The sequence below is a fragment of the Lupinus angustifolius genome, chromosome LG05 (assembly GCF_001865875.1).
Source record: "Lupinus angustifolius cultivar Tanjil chromosome LG05, LupAngTanjil_v1.0, whole genome shotgun sequence".
Lineage (NCBI taxonomy): Eukaryota > Viridiplantae > Streptophyta > Magnoliopsida > Fabales > Fabaceae > Lupinus > Lupinus angustifolius.
In genome coordinates, this window is record NC_032013.1 from 24,102,306 (window position 1) to 24,116,086 (window position 13,781).

General features: G+C 31.1%; 2 protein-coding genes across 2 annotated transcripts; one reads left to right on the forward strand and one right to left on the reverse strand.

Annotated features, from left to right (window-relative positions):
- On the reverse strand, positions 1,131-4,629 carry LOC109348298 (2-Cys peroxiredoxin BAS1, chloroplastic-like). The gene is made up of 7 exons (XM_019588681.1): positions 4,375-4,629; positions 4,212-4,286; positions 3,984-4,065; positions 2,695-2,774; positions 2,117-2,242; positions 1,569-1,682; positions 1,131-1,457 (listed from the first exon to the last, which is right to left on the reverse strand). The coding sequence occupies exons 1-7, from the start codon at positions 4,570-4,572 to the stop codon at positions 1,341-1,343; spliced, it is 792 nt and encodes a 263-aa protein (XP_019444226.1). The 5' UTR covers positions 4,573-4,629; the 3' UTR covers positions 1,131-1,340.
- LOC109348300 (transcription factor E2FA-like) lies at positions 7,856-12,822 on the forward strand. The gene is made up of 14 exons (XM_019588682.1): positions 7,856-8,319; positions 9,370-9,562; positions 9,698-9,742; positions 9,861-9,946; positions 10,034-10,122; positions 10,225-10,279; positions 10,587-10,639; positions 10,715-10,765; positions 10,867-10,915; positions 11,060-11,125; positions 11,222-11,298; positions 11,504-11,714; positions 12,093-12,159; positions 12,274-12,822. Exons 1-14 carry the CDS (start codon positions 8,119-8,121, stop codon positions 12,393-12,395), a joined length of 1,365 nt encoding a protein of 454 aa, XP_019444227.1. The 5' UTR covers positions 7,856-8,118; the 3' UTR covers positions 12,396-12,822.

Genomic DNA, 13,781 nt, shown 5'->3' on the forward strand with positions numbered 1-13,781 from the left:
ATCATTCAAAAAGATTGACTCTTTTATTCTAAGTGTAAGTTACACATATAATTGGTTGATGACAGGATCAAAATTAAACAATTGTTACATAGTATATAAACATGTTACTACACAAAACGAACTAAAATTACCAACTAACAATGTGTTTCATGACTTAATCAACAAACAGAATTACCTGTCGTGCCAACAGAAGTATCAAAGACACGAGAGAGGCATTTCTGGGTTAGTGACATACTACGGATCCACATTTGTTGTCCCATAGTTTGTGTCACTGCATGTGTCATCAGTTATAATTGGTTATAAAAATAGTTAATTATTAATTTTTTAACTTACACATATTTTTTCAACCAATCACAGATTTATGACACATGCAATATCACAAATTCTGGGATAGCAGATGAACTCCCGCATAATACTCTTTCAATCTACTTCTTTTCCCTTCCAAAAGCTAAATTTTGGGTTAGTGATGATGTTAAAATTGGGAAAGAGTGTAAGAGGTAATACAAGTTTTAATCTTAGCCCAAAAAGTTTTGATTATGTTTATATTTTCTATACTCTAATTTTACTAATTTATTGAGAACCCCTTAATTTCTCAATTTATCATTTCAACTATTATTAACTTATTACGATTATCACCCCAAAGAAATACTTATATAATGTATATCTTTTGGAAAAAATATGATTATTAAATCTTCTTGTTTAGAGGATACTTACCACAAATTACCACAAAATACAATGACAATTACTCGTACTTTGTAAATGTTCAATTCAAGTGTAGAAAATACTTTCATGTAATAATATTAAGCAAAAATTGTCTATGACAATATCTGGCGTATTCCAATGTGAATCGAACTACTTTCCATTCATAAAGAGGATCTCAGCCATAGCAACTGTTACCTGTAAACATTCTGAATAAAACTAAATAATTTTCACATTTCATCTAATTAAGATATGAATTATGATCAACATTATGACGTCGTTCGATCTATATAGTCGATTCCATCTAATGGGATAAAGGTTTGATTATTGTATTTCTTCTAGTCAAGAACGCCTTGCTAGATAAAGTCATAAAACTATGGCTGCTTCGAGCTCCCTTCTGGATTTAAGGGATTATTCATATACAAACATGCCATGCACAAACAATAATGAACAGAAAATGTAAGATTAATACACAATTCACTCCAAAATCAAGGTACACCATTCATTTATATCCACGCCCAAGCCAAATGGCTCAAGATATAAAAGGACTCACATTACAACAAAAAATTTAAATAAATATACTTTTACGCCCCCGCTAATCGATGCATATGAGCAATAGCTTCTCTTAACTCTTATCTTCCCTACACCGCCGCGAAGTACTCTTTGCTAAGTTTCGGGTCTGGTTTCATGGACTTCTCACCAGGCTTCCACCCAGCAGGGCAAACCTCATCTGGGTTCTCCTGCACATACTGCAAGGCCTGCAATACCAATGCATACAAAATGGACGCAATAGGATTAAATAAAAGGATAGGAGGGAAAAAGAAACAAATAGAAAGGCGATATATTACTAAATGTTCGATGTTTATTACCTGGAGTGTTCTCTTTGTCTCGTCAACGCTTCTTCCAATTCCCAGGTTATTAATGGTTGAATGCTGGATAACCCCTTCCTTGTCAATGATGAACAATCCTCTCAACGCAATCCCCTAAAACATTGGAAACATTTGAAATCATTGCAACACAGGTACAAAAAAGTGGAATGAAAAGCAATAGTTTCATAGGCAACATTTCACCAAATGATGCAACATACTAAAGCTGTTGCCTAGAAAGCTGCACCCTGAAGACCCCTTTGTTTAGTCTTAAAAAATGTGATTCTATATAAACATTTCTTGTGAGAAGCAGTTCGGTTTCGGTTCTTTCCTTCGGATTAATGTTTTTAGTAAAAGCCTAACCACACAAGTATATGAATGTCAAAAGTGATTTTTTGTTTTAAAAAAGTGTTTTTTCAAAGAAAAATGCTGAACAGAAATTAGCTCTAAATTTCATTACAGACAGCATTGAAACTAAAGCACACAATATATCAGGGTCGGAGGAAAGAAAAAGAAATAGCCGAAGCCTACAACATGATGTCAAAACATACCTGATCAGGAATGAGAACTCCATAAGATTTTGATATGGATTTGGTGATATCAGAAATCAAAGGATACTTCAAATCACCAAGACCACCTGACTTTCTATCAGTTTGAACCCATGCAAGGTGTGAGAACTACAATAACAAATGGAGCAACATAATCAAGAATAAACTTTGAAGGTGCTGTTATAACATAAAGATTCATGCATGCATATACATTACATTTATAGATCAAGAAAAACACATTTCGATTATCTAAGTTTGAAAGAAGTTCCTGCCACCCAGATATTTTGCTTTTGCTTTATTTATTAAGAAATATCCTTTAACCATATGCTTGCAATTTTACCAATTATGAACTGTGCAATTTTACCAATCATGTAAGAACTCCCAATCATAGCTTAGCTGATTTATTATTTGTTAAGGCCCAAAACTAATTAAGACTGCAAAGCGGATCAAATCTTAGTGCACCTGTAATTTTCATCGATATCGATAGCTAAGCTAATATACCACAGGGAGAAGTATGTCATAACTTGAAAAGCCAGTAGCTAAGGAAATAATTATAAAAAAAAAAGTCAACACCAACTCACCACACTGTCAACTGATATCCCCAATATCTCTGTATTTAGTTCCTCAAACTCTGCATGCCGGTCACTGAAAGCAGTGATTTCTGTAGAGCAGTACCAAACATTAGGATGGAAAAAAAAGATTTAGCATCCACAGCTATTTAGATCTTAGTATAAGTTTACAAAAGAACAAATCATAAATATTATTCTTCAAGTAGATGTGGTTTTGATTTACAATAAGAATATCACATGATTCAAATCCATAACAGCTGATTAATGAAAAGTTAATATGCATTTGTTAGACATGTATTCTTATTTGGAAGTAGCACCATATCACCTAACTTCTATCCTTTATTTTATTTCTAACAAGAATATCTCGTATAATAGTTAATCAATGAAAATATAACATGTGTACCAACACACGCCATAGTTACATTACAGAATCGACCCAACTCACATACAAACTCAGTTAGTCATTAAAAATATCACATATCTAACATGGTTGTTATGTACTAGTTCACAAGTTTGCATGACGGAATTAATCCAACTCACATACAAGCTCAGACCTAGATGAACTCGGCCGAACTCTGACAAACTCACAAAAAATGGCATAAACTTGGCGAGTTTACCATCTTATTCACGAATTCACACACTCATTCACACTACATTCTGTCAAACACTCAAAAAGACACTATTTCATGAGCAAAACCCAAAATGGCACCCCATTTCATGACCATAAAACAAGCACGCAAATCACACCTCCTTCTCATGTGCCTTCACGTTCAAACTTGACTCGTCCTTTACTTGAAGCTTTGCCCATTATAAATTGCAACTTGCAAACCCATTTACTTACAATTGTGACATTCGCAAGCAACTCTAGCCCTGAAGCTCTTGCCAAAGGTTAATTCTACGATTAAATAATGGCCTACCGGAAATGCTTTTGTTCGCTTTTGATCCGAGTAAACAAAGGGTGTTACTACTTTGTCACATAAGATATTGTTCCCTATTGTTTTAAATCCTACAATTATGACCTATTCGTTTATTTACACTATTGTGTATGATTTTCGTTTCTATTATCATGTTTTAAGATTTTATTATGGAGTTTCAGTACTAAATATTCATTACTGACATGCTAATACATTATGCTAAATGCCAAAGATTTTATGTAATATCTTTTTTGTCGAGATGAATTATGTTACAATTAATCAATGAAAATATAACATATTAACATATTACACTTGTTATTCCCTTGTTAATAAATAGCATACACACACCACCTCACTTATGTACTTTACAAAATAATGTGAACAAACCTGTGGGACAAACAAATGTGAAGTCCAATGGATAGAAAAATAATATAACGTATTTCTTCCCAATGTATTCAGATAGCTTCACCTGAAAACATATTTCTCTAGTCAAAGATAAATTCCAACCACAAAACTTCAAAAAAAAACACATTATATATAATAAAAAATAGTGAGAATGAAACAAAAACAAAAACAAAAACATTTCAGAAAGTGAGAATATAATTATTTGCTTACATTGATAAATTCCTGATCAAAAACCGCTTCGGCTTCAAAATCCGGTGCTGTATTCCCAACTAACGGAAGTTCACTCTATAAAATTAAAAACAATAAAAGAAAGTTAATTAATCAATAAATAATGCAAATAATAATAAGAGTAGTTAGTTATATAATTACTTACGGAAGTAGCTTTGACGAGGAAGTTACGAGGAGAGAGAGAACGTGGAGTGAGGGAAAGTGAAGGGAAAATGGAAGTGCGAAGTGGAATTGAGAGAATTGAAGAATGAGATTTGGGAGAGAGAAATGAGTTAGGGTTTGAGAAAGAAGAAGAAGGAGAAGAAGAGATGAGAGAAAGAACAGAGAGAGATGAACATGACATCTTCGTTAGTGGGTTTGTGTCTGAGGTTGAAAATTGAAGATGTTTGGTCAAGATAATGTAGACAAGATATTTATATTAGTGTCAAATGTGAGATGTGGAAGGACTACTTTGCTATGCACTATTCACTTTACCAACCCTAATAATATAAGTAACTAATTCATTTTGTTCGAGATCTAACAAAGATTTACAACACTAAACCAATAGGTTGGTTCATTCTCATGACTTGAATGACAATTTGGGAGACTTTAGATCATAGTTGAATTATCATCACAAATATTTGTCATTTTCACTTTATTTAAAATTTGAGAAAAAATATGTATCTAATGACAATTTTTTGTAGTGTTAGTATATTATTTATCATTTATAATAATAATTATTGACTTTTAAATTTTTAAATCTATACTTCTATATTATGTAAAGTCAAAACTTAAAATAACTATGACCATGATGTAATTTCTATTTTCTTATTTTGCTTTTAATATTTTTTATTTCTAAAGTAAAACCATATAATTCTATATAACTATAACTAATACTCTCACTTTAAGTTGAACATTATAATAAATATAAGAATTATAACATGAAGTACGTCCAATAAAAAACATTCTAATTTTCTAAAATAAAAATACAAGTTTAATACTTAATAAAAATACTTAATACCATAAAATAAGAATGTGGATCGACAGACATGAAGTGTCTATCGACACGCTAGTATAAATAATATAAATGAATAATGAATGATATATTATGTATGTTTAGATCTTTACATTGACGTTATTGATATTACTATCTTGAAAAATTAAATATTCATTGAATATCAATATTAAACATATGATATCTTATTAATTATATGATACAAATAGAGAGACATTAGGTAAAAGTATAATATATTAATTATTAGTAATATAAATTTCTTATTGTTTTGGAGTGAAATATAATAGGATTTTCAACAAATGTATCATTACATGATTATTGATATTTGTCTTTTTAGGACATGGATAAAATATGATTCTTGATAGTTGCAAATGATGAAATCCTAATTTGTGGCCCTTAACTAAACAAATAGAGCCAACCCTTTTTAATGTGTTTTTCTATTTGATAAAATTAATTTATGGTTTGTGTATTAATCAGTGGTTATTATTAATTTATTATATCATTTATCATTTAAATCCATTTATTTTTTGCTATATTAGTATATATTTTTATTTAAATATTAAAAACTTGAAGAAGATTTAAATATTAAAAGAGTCTAATATGTTTATTGATAACTTAAAGCTCTTCATACTTTCTAACTATCATTCAACATCATTCATAATGATTATTTTTATCTAGGAATTGATGGTATGATTATAATACGTGAATAGAAAAGAATGTTTCAATATTCTCTTTTGAGACGTGGAAATTATTGAAATGAATTTTGTTTTTATTAACAAAAATTTTAAGTTTGACAAAAATCAAATCCTTGTTATCAAATTAGACACTCTCAAACATGGTTCACCTTTACTTTCCAACTATGCAACATTTAGCTGTTAAATGATTTGATTCAAAATTGCTATAAACTCAATATAATGACCTAAATAATGAAAATATCATACTGTGCATGAAATTGCATTATTCATAGTGAATAATATCAACTAAGTAGTCAATCATGATACACACCCGACAATTACAAATCCTCACAAAATGATGAGATAAAATTTTGACTAAGATGCCACAAGATTATGAGTATATGTAAGATAAAGAAAATAAAATATTTATACATATAGTCAACATAAATATTTATACAAAATTGATATATCGTTAATTATTCATATTTAAAAGTAAAAGATAATCAAATATGATAACTATATAAAATATCTTACTTTATTAATATATATATTTTTCTAAAAAAAATATCTATTATTACTACTTTAGTTTATTTGATCTTTATGAAACAAAGACTTATAAATATATTTATTTAAAATACTAATATGATCTATATATTTATTTAGAATTTTATTATGCTATAACTTTTAAATAGACTAATAAACATGTTTTTAGATAAATCAACATGTCTATTCTTTGAAATAGGTTTATGTAACACTAATAATTAAGTTATAATTGTTTATACATATAATATTCAAATTTTACTATATTAATTTCAGTTATATTAAAATATTATAATATAATATAATTAAGTTGATATTTCTATTAGATTTAATATACTTTTTAGATGACCTAAAACTTGATAGATTAATCTCAATAAGATTTTTTCAAGAACTCTAAATATCATCATATATTTATTAAAAAAAATGGACTAATATAAGTTAGGTAATAGTTGAATAGGTTGTTTGTATGTTTGCAATATGAGTTTTGGAGTGGAATAAAGGGAAAGTAAAAACAAAGACTTTTAGAGTTATGAAATACATTTGTGAGATGACTTTGAAATCTTTTATTTATCTTTAAAATCCAACCTTTAAACGAACTCTAGAAAAGTATATATGTAAAAATGAGAAGATGTTGAAAACTTTGTTGGTTAAGATTGATTTACTTTAAAATATATTTTCTTCTAACAAATTTTGTTGGCAAAGATAGATTATATTTGAAAAACAATATATTTCTATTATATATTTCTAAATTTAGAATAGTTTATAAAGAATATATAATATTACTTAACTATTCTAGTGATTCTTCCACCTCAAAGTAGATTGGTCTTCAATTATCAAATAGGAAACACATTTGATAAAAAATCATAAAAAATATGATTTCATAAAGGTTTTTCCAACATTTGCATAAATAAATAGGTGTTGACTAATCCAATTACAAAAGTATTTGTCATTACAATCTTTTTAGTAAATTAAAATATAACATTAGAGTGATTAATGAGAATTGATAAAAAAACTACATATGATTTGTACTAGAGGAGTGATCCACTTGCTCTAAAACTTATTCTTCATCCTAGTCACAAATTTTAAGGAAATAAATCAAATAGTTTCAATTAGTGAGTAATCTAAATCATTAGATGTCCATAAAATTAATAGTTATGATAAAAAATGTTGATCTAATAATGTAAGGTCCTGCTAAATCACCAACATAACCAAAAGTGATTTGATTCATGAGAATAATACTTATTGAAAGAGATAATAATACTAATTTTTTTTAAATTTCTTATTAAAAAATGACGAGATATTCTTAGTAATACCAACACAACATCCGATAACTACGGTAAGAGTGGTAACAACATGAGAAGACATGGAGGAAAGTATAAATATTAATTGTTATATTTCTCTCACATGAAGTTGAGTTCCCTCCAACATATATCCGAAACAAAAAAAATAATAACTCCCTCCTTCCCTCGTTTTCTGCTATCCTCCGTTTCACTTTCTCTCTCTATAAACCCCATTTTCTCTCTCTAAAAACCCTTCAATCCTATTCTCATTCCCCTTCTAATAACTGCACTATACTCTTTATTTCACCATTGCTCGTGATTCTTCAATTCAAATCATTTTCTGCTTTTTTTTCATATTTAAACTGAATTTTTGTTGCCGGAGCGGATCGGTTACTTGCACCATGTCCGGCGGCGCTAGAACTCCGAACCGCCGTGAATATCCACCGCGGGAAGGTTCGACTATACCGAACCGGCCGTCGCTGAAGCGCCACCTCGCCTTCGCATCCACAAAGCCGCCGTTTGCTCCGCCGTATGAGTATCGAAGCTTCTCTGCTTCTCGACCCTCCGATCAAGAGGCTGAAGCTGTTGTTGTTAGATCATCAGTGCGTTTTTTCTTTGTTTTTTTACTTACAATTTAATATATAATAATGATAATAATCGAGATTTCTGAAATCATTTTTATTTTTTGTTGTTGTTTGCTTGATTCATTTTGCATCTATATTTTTATTGAATCTGTTAGATTAACTTGCATATGCTTTTGATTTGTTCCTATTTTATTGGAATCTAGATTTTCCATTTTCATGTTGGAAAAAAAGGTCAACATTATTTCTCAATATTCAGACCCAAACTTAAACTCGTAAATATTGGGTCTCAGTCACTGTGTCACATACTCACAGCTGGAGTGATCTATGATTCATAATTACTAGGAAAAGGATAGTAACTTATAAGGTAAAACCGGTACGCTAAATTGCGAATTCATAGTTTTTTAAGGTAAATTTCTAATTGTATTATATGTATTAATGATCCATGTTTATCCTCTAATTGAGACTGCAAACAAAGAATTTTGAGGACAAATTAGTGGAAGAATAAAACCAAGTGTTAGGCAATTCTAAGTATAGGGTTCTTCACTTTTTAGATTGTTATTAGAAGAAAACTTTCTTTAAAGTGAACCCGGTGTGCTGTATAGCGAACTTTCTACACAATATGCAAGGTTAATGTGCAAACTTAGTAACTATGCTTTGATCTTTTTCTAGATTGGTAGTTCTGTATAGTAGTTTGTCAGGAAAAAGGGGGTAGATAGAGAAGGAATATTAACAATCTGCATTCTTGGTTTACTTTTGAGGTAATATGTTCTTAATGCAAGGTTTTGCTTGGCAAATGAAGTGATTGTCCATTGGTTTTTGAATTATTATGTGACGGGTTTGAATTGCTTTTGTGTTTGGATATGTTTCCTTTTATTTGTTGTGGATACATTTAAATGTAGTTATTGTCCATAAAATTCATTGTACACCAGAAAGTATATATTATAGCTCTTGTTTGATAGTTGCATTATTGTCTTTGTCTCGCCTATATATTACTGTGGATATCTATTGTTGCTCAACTTCTTTTTTTGTTGCTATCTTGTCCTTTCTGGAATCTGGTGGTGCTGTCAGTACATGAAGATGAAGAATGGACTGAATGTCACTGAAGGAGAGTCAAAGGAGACAAGTCAAACTCCTGGATACAATAATGTAATAAATAATCCGTTGACAACTCCTGTGTCTAAAAAAGGGGGAAGGACGTACAATAAAGCAAAGGTTCCAAGGGATGGTAGATTTGGTCCAATGACACCAAAATCAGAAGCTGGTGAAAATATTTTCCCGTTGAACTGAGTTCATTATTCCATTTAAGAAGCTTTTGTTTCTTGGAAATAACTTATGCACAAATTGTGATGTATCAACAATATAGTAATTTAATCAAACAGTTTCTGTTGACATGCAGGATCCCCTTCTCCTGCTAGCAACTGTCGTTATGACAGTTCCTTAGGTAATTTTGGAAGAACCTTAACCAAGAAGCTCTTTTACATTTCTCTTCACTGCCTGATATCACTCTCAGAGTTCTTTCCATGAAAAAATGACGACAAACTTATACTGGAACTTCACAGGTCTCTTGACAAAAAAGTTCATCCATTTGCTGAAGCATGCGGAGGGTGGCAATCTTGACCTAAATAATGCAGCAGAAACCTTGGAGGTCCTTGTTTAAAATTATGATTGAAATATCTGATATTTGTTCTCTCATCTATCATGTATGAATTTAACACTTTCCCTTTATGTGCAGGTGCAAAAGAGGAGGATATATGACATAACTAATGTTTTAGAAGGCATTGGTCTAATCGAAAAGAAGATAAAAAACAATATACATTGGAAGTAATATGTGATGTACTTCAATATTTTATATAGTATATGTTGTTTAGGTTAAAGCATTAGAGCACAATTCTTACATCAAATCTTGTGGAATAATTAATGCAGGGGAGTTGATTGTTCTTCATCGGGTGAGAAAAATGGCAATGTCTCTATGCTGAAGGTATGTGATATGGGTAGACATATACTTTTCTTGTACAGGGCCTATTGATACGTATGGAAGTATATGTTGCAGAACTATCATTACCATTCCTGGCATTTGGATTTGGGTCTTTGTCTCTGTATATAATGTCTATAGATAGTGCTCAACAGTTACTGGTTACCCAGACCTTTGCTGGTCAAATGCTACATTTATCATAAGTCATAACTCATAATTTATGATATAAAATTATTATATAAATAAAATGACATAGTAGCTTGTTCGAGGATATTGTAAATCATGCAGTCAACCTTTTGCCTTTCTCTTGCAGGATGAAGTTGAAAAACTTTCTTTCGAAGAGAACAAACTAGATGATCAAATAAGGTTCTATGGTTGCTTAGCTGGTTTTTTGTATTTTTAAACTGTCGGCTAATGCTGATTCTTCTAAACTGTTCACAGGGAAATGCAAGAAAGGCTGAGGAGTTTGAGTGAAGATGAAAACAAAAAGAAGTAAGCTTTCTCCCCTTCTTGATCTGTGTTTCATTCACTTTCCCCTACTATAAGGTAAAAGAAAATATTATTGACAATGATATATTTATACCACTTTTTAGGTTTTTTTTTGTAACTGAAGATGATATCAAGTCCCTACCTGGCTTCCAGGTGAGTTTTTTCTTGCATTAGACTTCCACCCTCCTTATTTAATTGTCAAATTGTTATTATGAACATTGCTATTTTCTCATTTTCATGTCGAGTATTATGGATCTTAATTTTTTTATTAATACTCCTTGCGCTATCTGTGAGTAGAATGAAACACTAATAGCAATCAAAGCTCCATATGGAACCACTCTGGAAGTCCCTGAACCTGAGGAAGTAAGTTTAGGGCTTAAATTGATGGAACATTCATGCTATTTATAAAACTGGTGTTTATGATGCGTAATGGAGAATTGTTGCATCCCTATCCATTAGGCTGTTGACTATCCACAGAGGAGATATAGGGCTATTCTTAGAAGCACAATGGGTCCAATTGATGTCTACCTTATCAGGTATCACTGCCTTGGCTTGTGGTATTTACTTTCGGTCTTTTTTTGTCTTATACTCTTATTTATCCTTTTAGATATCACATGACTATTCAGTATTTCCTATTTAATACTGATTACCTTGCGCTTATCGTGTATATCAATCAGTTTTCTTTAATGCATCTGAAATTCATTTTCCATTTAATCATTTTAGTATATGAACTTTTTCTAGTCAATTTGAAGAAAAATTTGAAGAGATTAGCTTGCAACATGCTTCAAGTTCAGAGTCCAACGACCGTCTAGCAACAGAAGTCATTCCTGTTGAATGCAGTTATGATGGCCTTCAACCTCAAGCTCAACACTCTTCTCATACATGTTCTGATATAAACAGTGCACAAGAGTTTGGTGGGGGCATGATGAAAATTGTCCCCTCAGATGCCGATGTAAGTATAAATAATGATATTCACTATTCAAGCTGTGGTATTTGTGCATAAGAAAACTTATTTCTAATGTGCAAAGAGTCAACCATGACTACTGTTCTAGGATTCATTAATTATGTGTTAGTAACTATATTTCTAATGACACTTCACTCCCCATTCTCCAGGAGAGTGGCGAGGTTCCTGTTAATATCTTTTCATGCCTAGAATTTGAGCCTTTTATAGGATTTTCTTCTGCATTTGTAACCTGTTGCAATAATGATGATCTTCAAATGGAATAGAATTTTATGGCCGTTCTCATTTTTTCCTAGGGCACTTTGCATTTAAGGTTTCGATCGGGTGGAATGCATTCACACTAATGTTGTGATATTTTATTGCTTGCAGACTGATGCAGATTATTGGCTTCTATCAGATGCTGCACCTAGCATAACAGACATATGGAAAACAGATTGTATCCCTCTTTTTTATTTCTTCTTGCCTTTCTTTTATCCTTTTGTTGTCTCCTGTCTTATATTCTTTTCCTCTTCAAAATAGTGTAGTCAATCCCTTAACTCCAGTAAAACAGCTGCCGTGGATTGGAACGCAGTGGACATACTTGATCCTGAATTTGGAATCATGACGCCACAAACTCCATCATCTCAGTTTTCTGAAGCACCACCTGCGGTAGGTAACGATACTACCAGGTGAATTCTGATTTGCTTAATAGTGCTACACTGGAAAGTACGGTTAGCATCGAGCCATTGGCGAGGAAATCTTGTCCAGTAAATTTATAGCTTTGTAAATGTTGAGGCTGCCATCCGGAGCTGTTGAATGTCAAGCTGGGGGTTTATAACAGTTGTCATAACCTGTTGGAGGAGGATTTAGCTTGTTCGAATGTAGAGGTTGCTATTACTGAAGATTTTTCGTACTGTTAGAAGCACCATAAACAAGGTAGACTTGATATTCATTATGTCATCATGAGTCAAACTCTTGATGATGTGAGGAGCCTACATATTGCAAACAATGTTAGAGCAATTATGCAGATTTCAGGGACATTTGTATACTAATTTTTAAATGGGTTCAATAACTTGAGATGTCAATATGCATGCTGATTCACTTGAAATGTCAATACTAATCATTGGGATTTTTTTATTATACATTTTATTATGCATCTATCCATGTGATGATCCAATTTTATCTTTAATTAAGCATCTATGGATACTATGATCCTGGTTTTTTGAATTTTATTAAGCATCTATGGATGTGGTGAACCAACTATACAAAATGTAGGTTCAAGTATATGTAAGTAAGAAGTTTCATTTCAATCTGCCCCTGCGTTTGGGGCAATAAATGAAAGGTATTTTGCTAGTGGATGCTTATGTATAGCTACTACACTTTAAAGTCCGGTTATTATTCTTTATTTCTCTCCAAAATTCAACTCTCAAACATACCATTTGACTATATGTTAGGAGTTTTTATTTGCTCATTTTTATTGTAGTTGAAGCCAAAGTTGTTCATTAGGCAATTTTTAACACAATACTCGATTGATTAAAATAAAATAATTTAATTGACATAACAATAACCCGGCAAACCTGCTTCAGTATCACTTAATTCTTAGTTCAGTTAGTTGTATCATGATTCATAAATAAGACGAATCATGCACCTTCCATTCAAACAATGAGCTCATTTATTCATTAAAAGCCCAAGACCTTCACATTGAATTCTCCATGCCTGTACTACACCTAAGCCCAAAAACCACTGAGAACACAATCCCGAAAGGGTGTATTGATCATTCACCCTTCATTTGAATTACTTTTTCTGAAAAGTCAAATATAATTGAAAATGAATGATAGATGATGCAGTGACAGTGTAAAAGACTCTTAGACTATCGGTATATACATATTTTCTCCTACAGAAATGTAGCCTAAAGATTTTATAATGTTTCTAATAATAATGATAAAGAAAAAGAAGTATGTACCGACAATATAAGAGTTTGTTTTATATTATTAGTGATTCATTTATTTTTAATCATCATTAACTTTTAAATAAAAATAATATAAATGAATGATGAATGATATACTTACTGTGTATAAA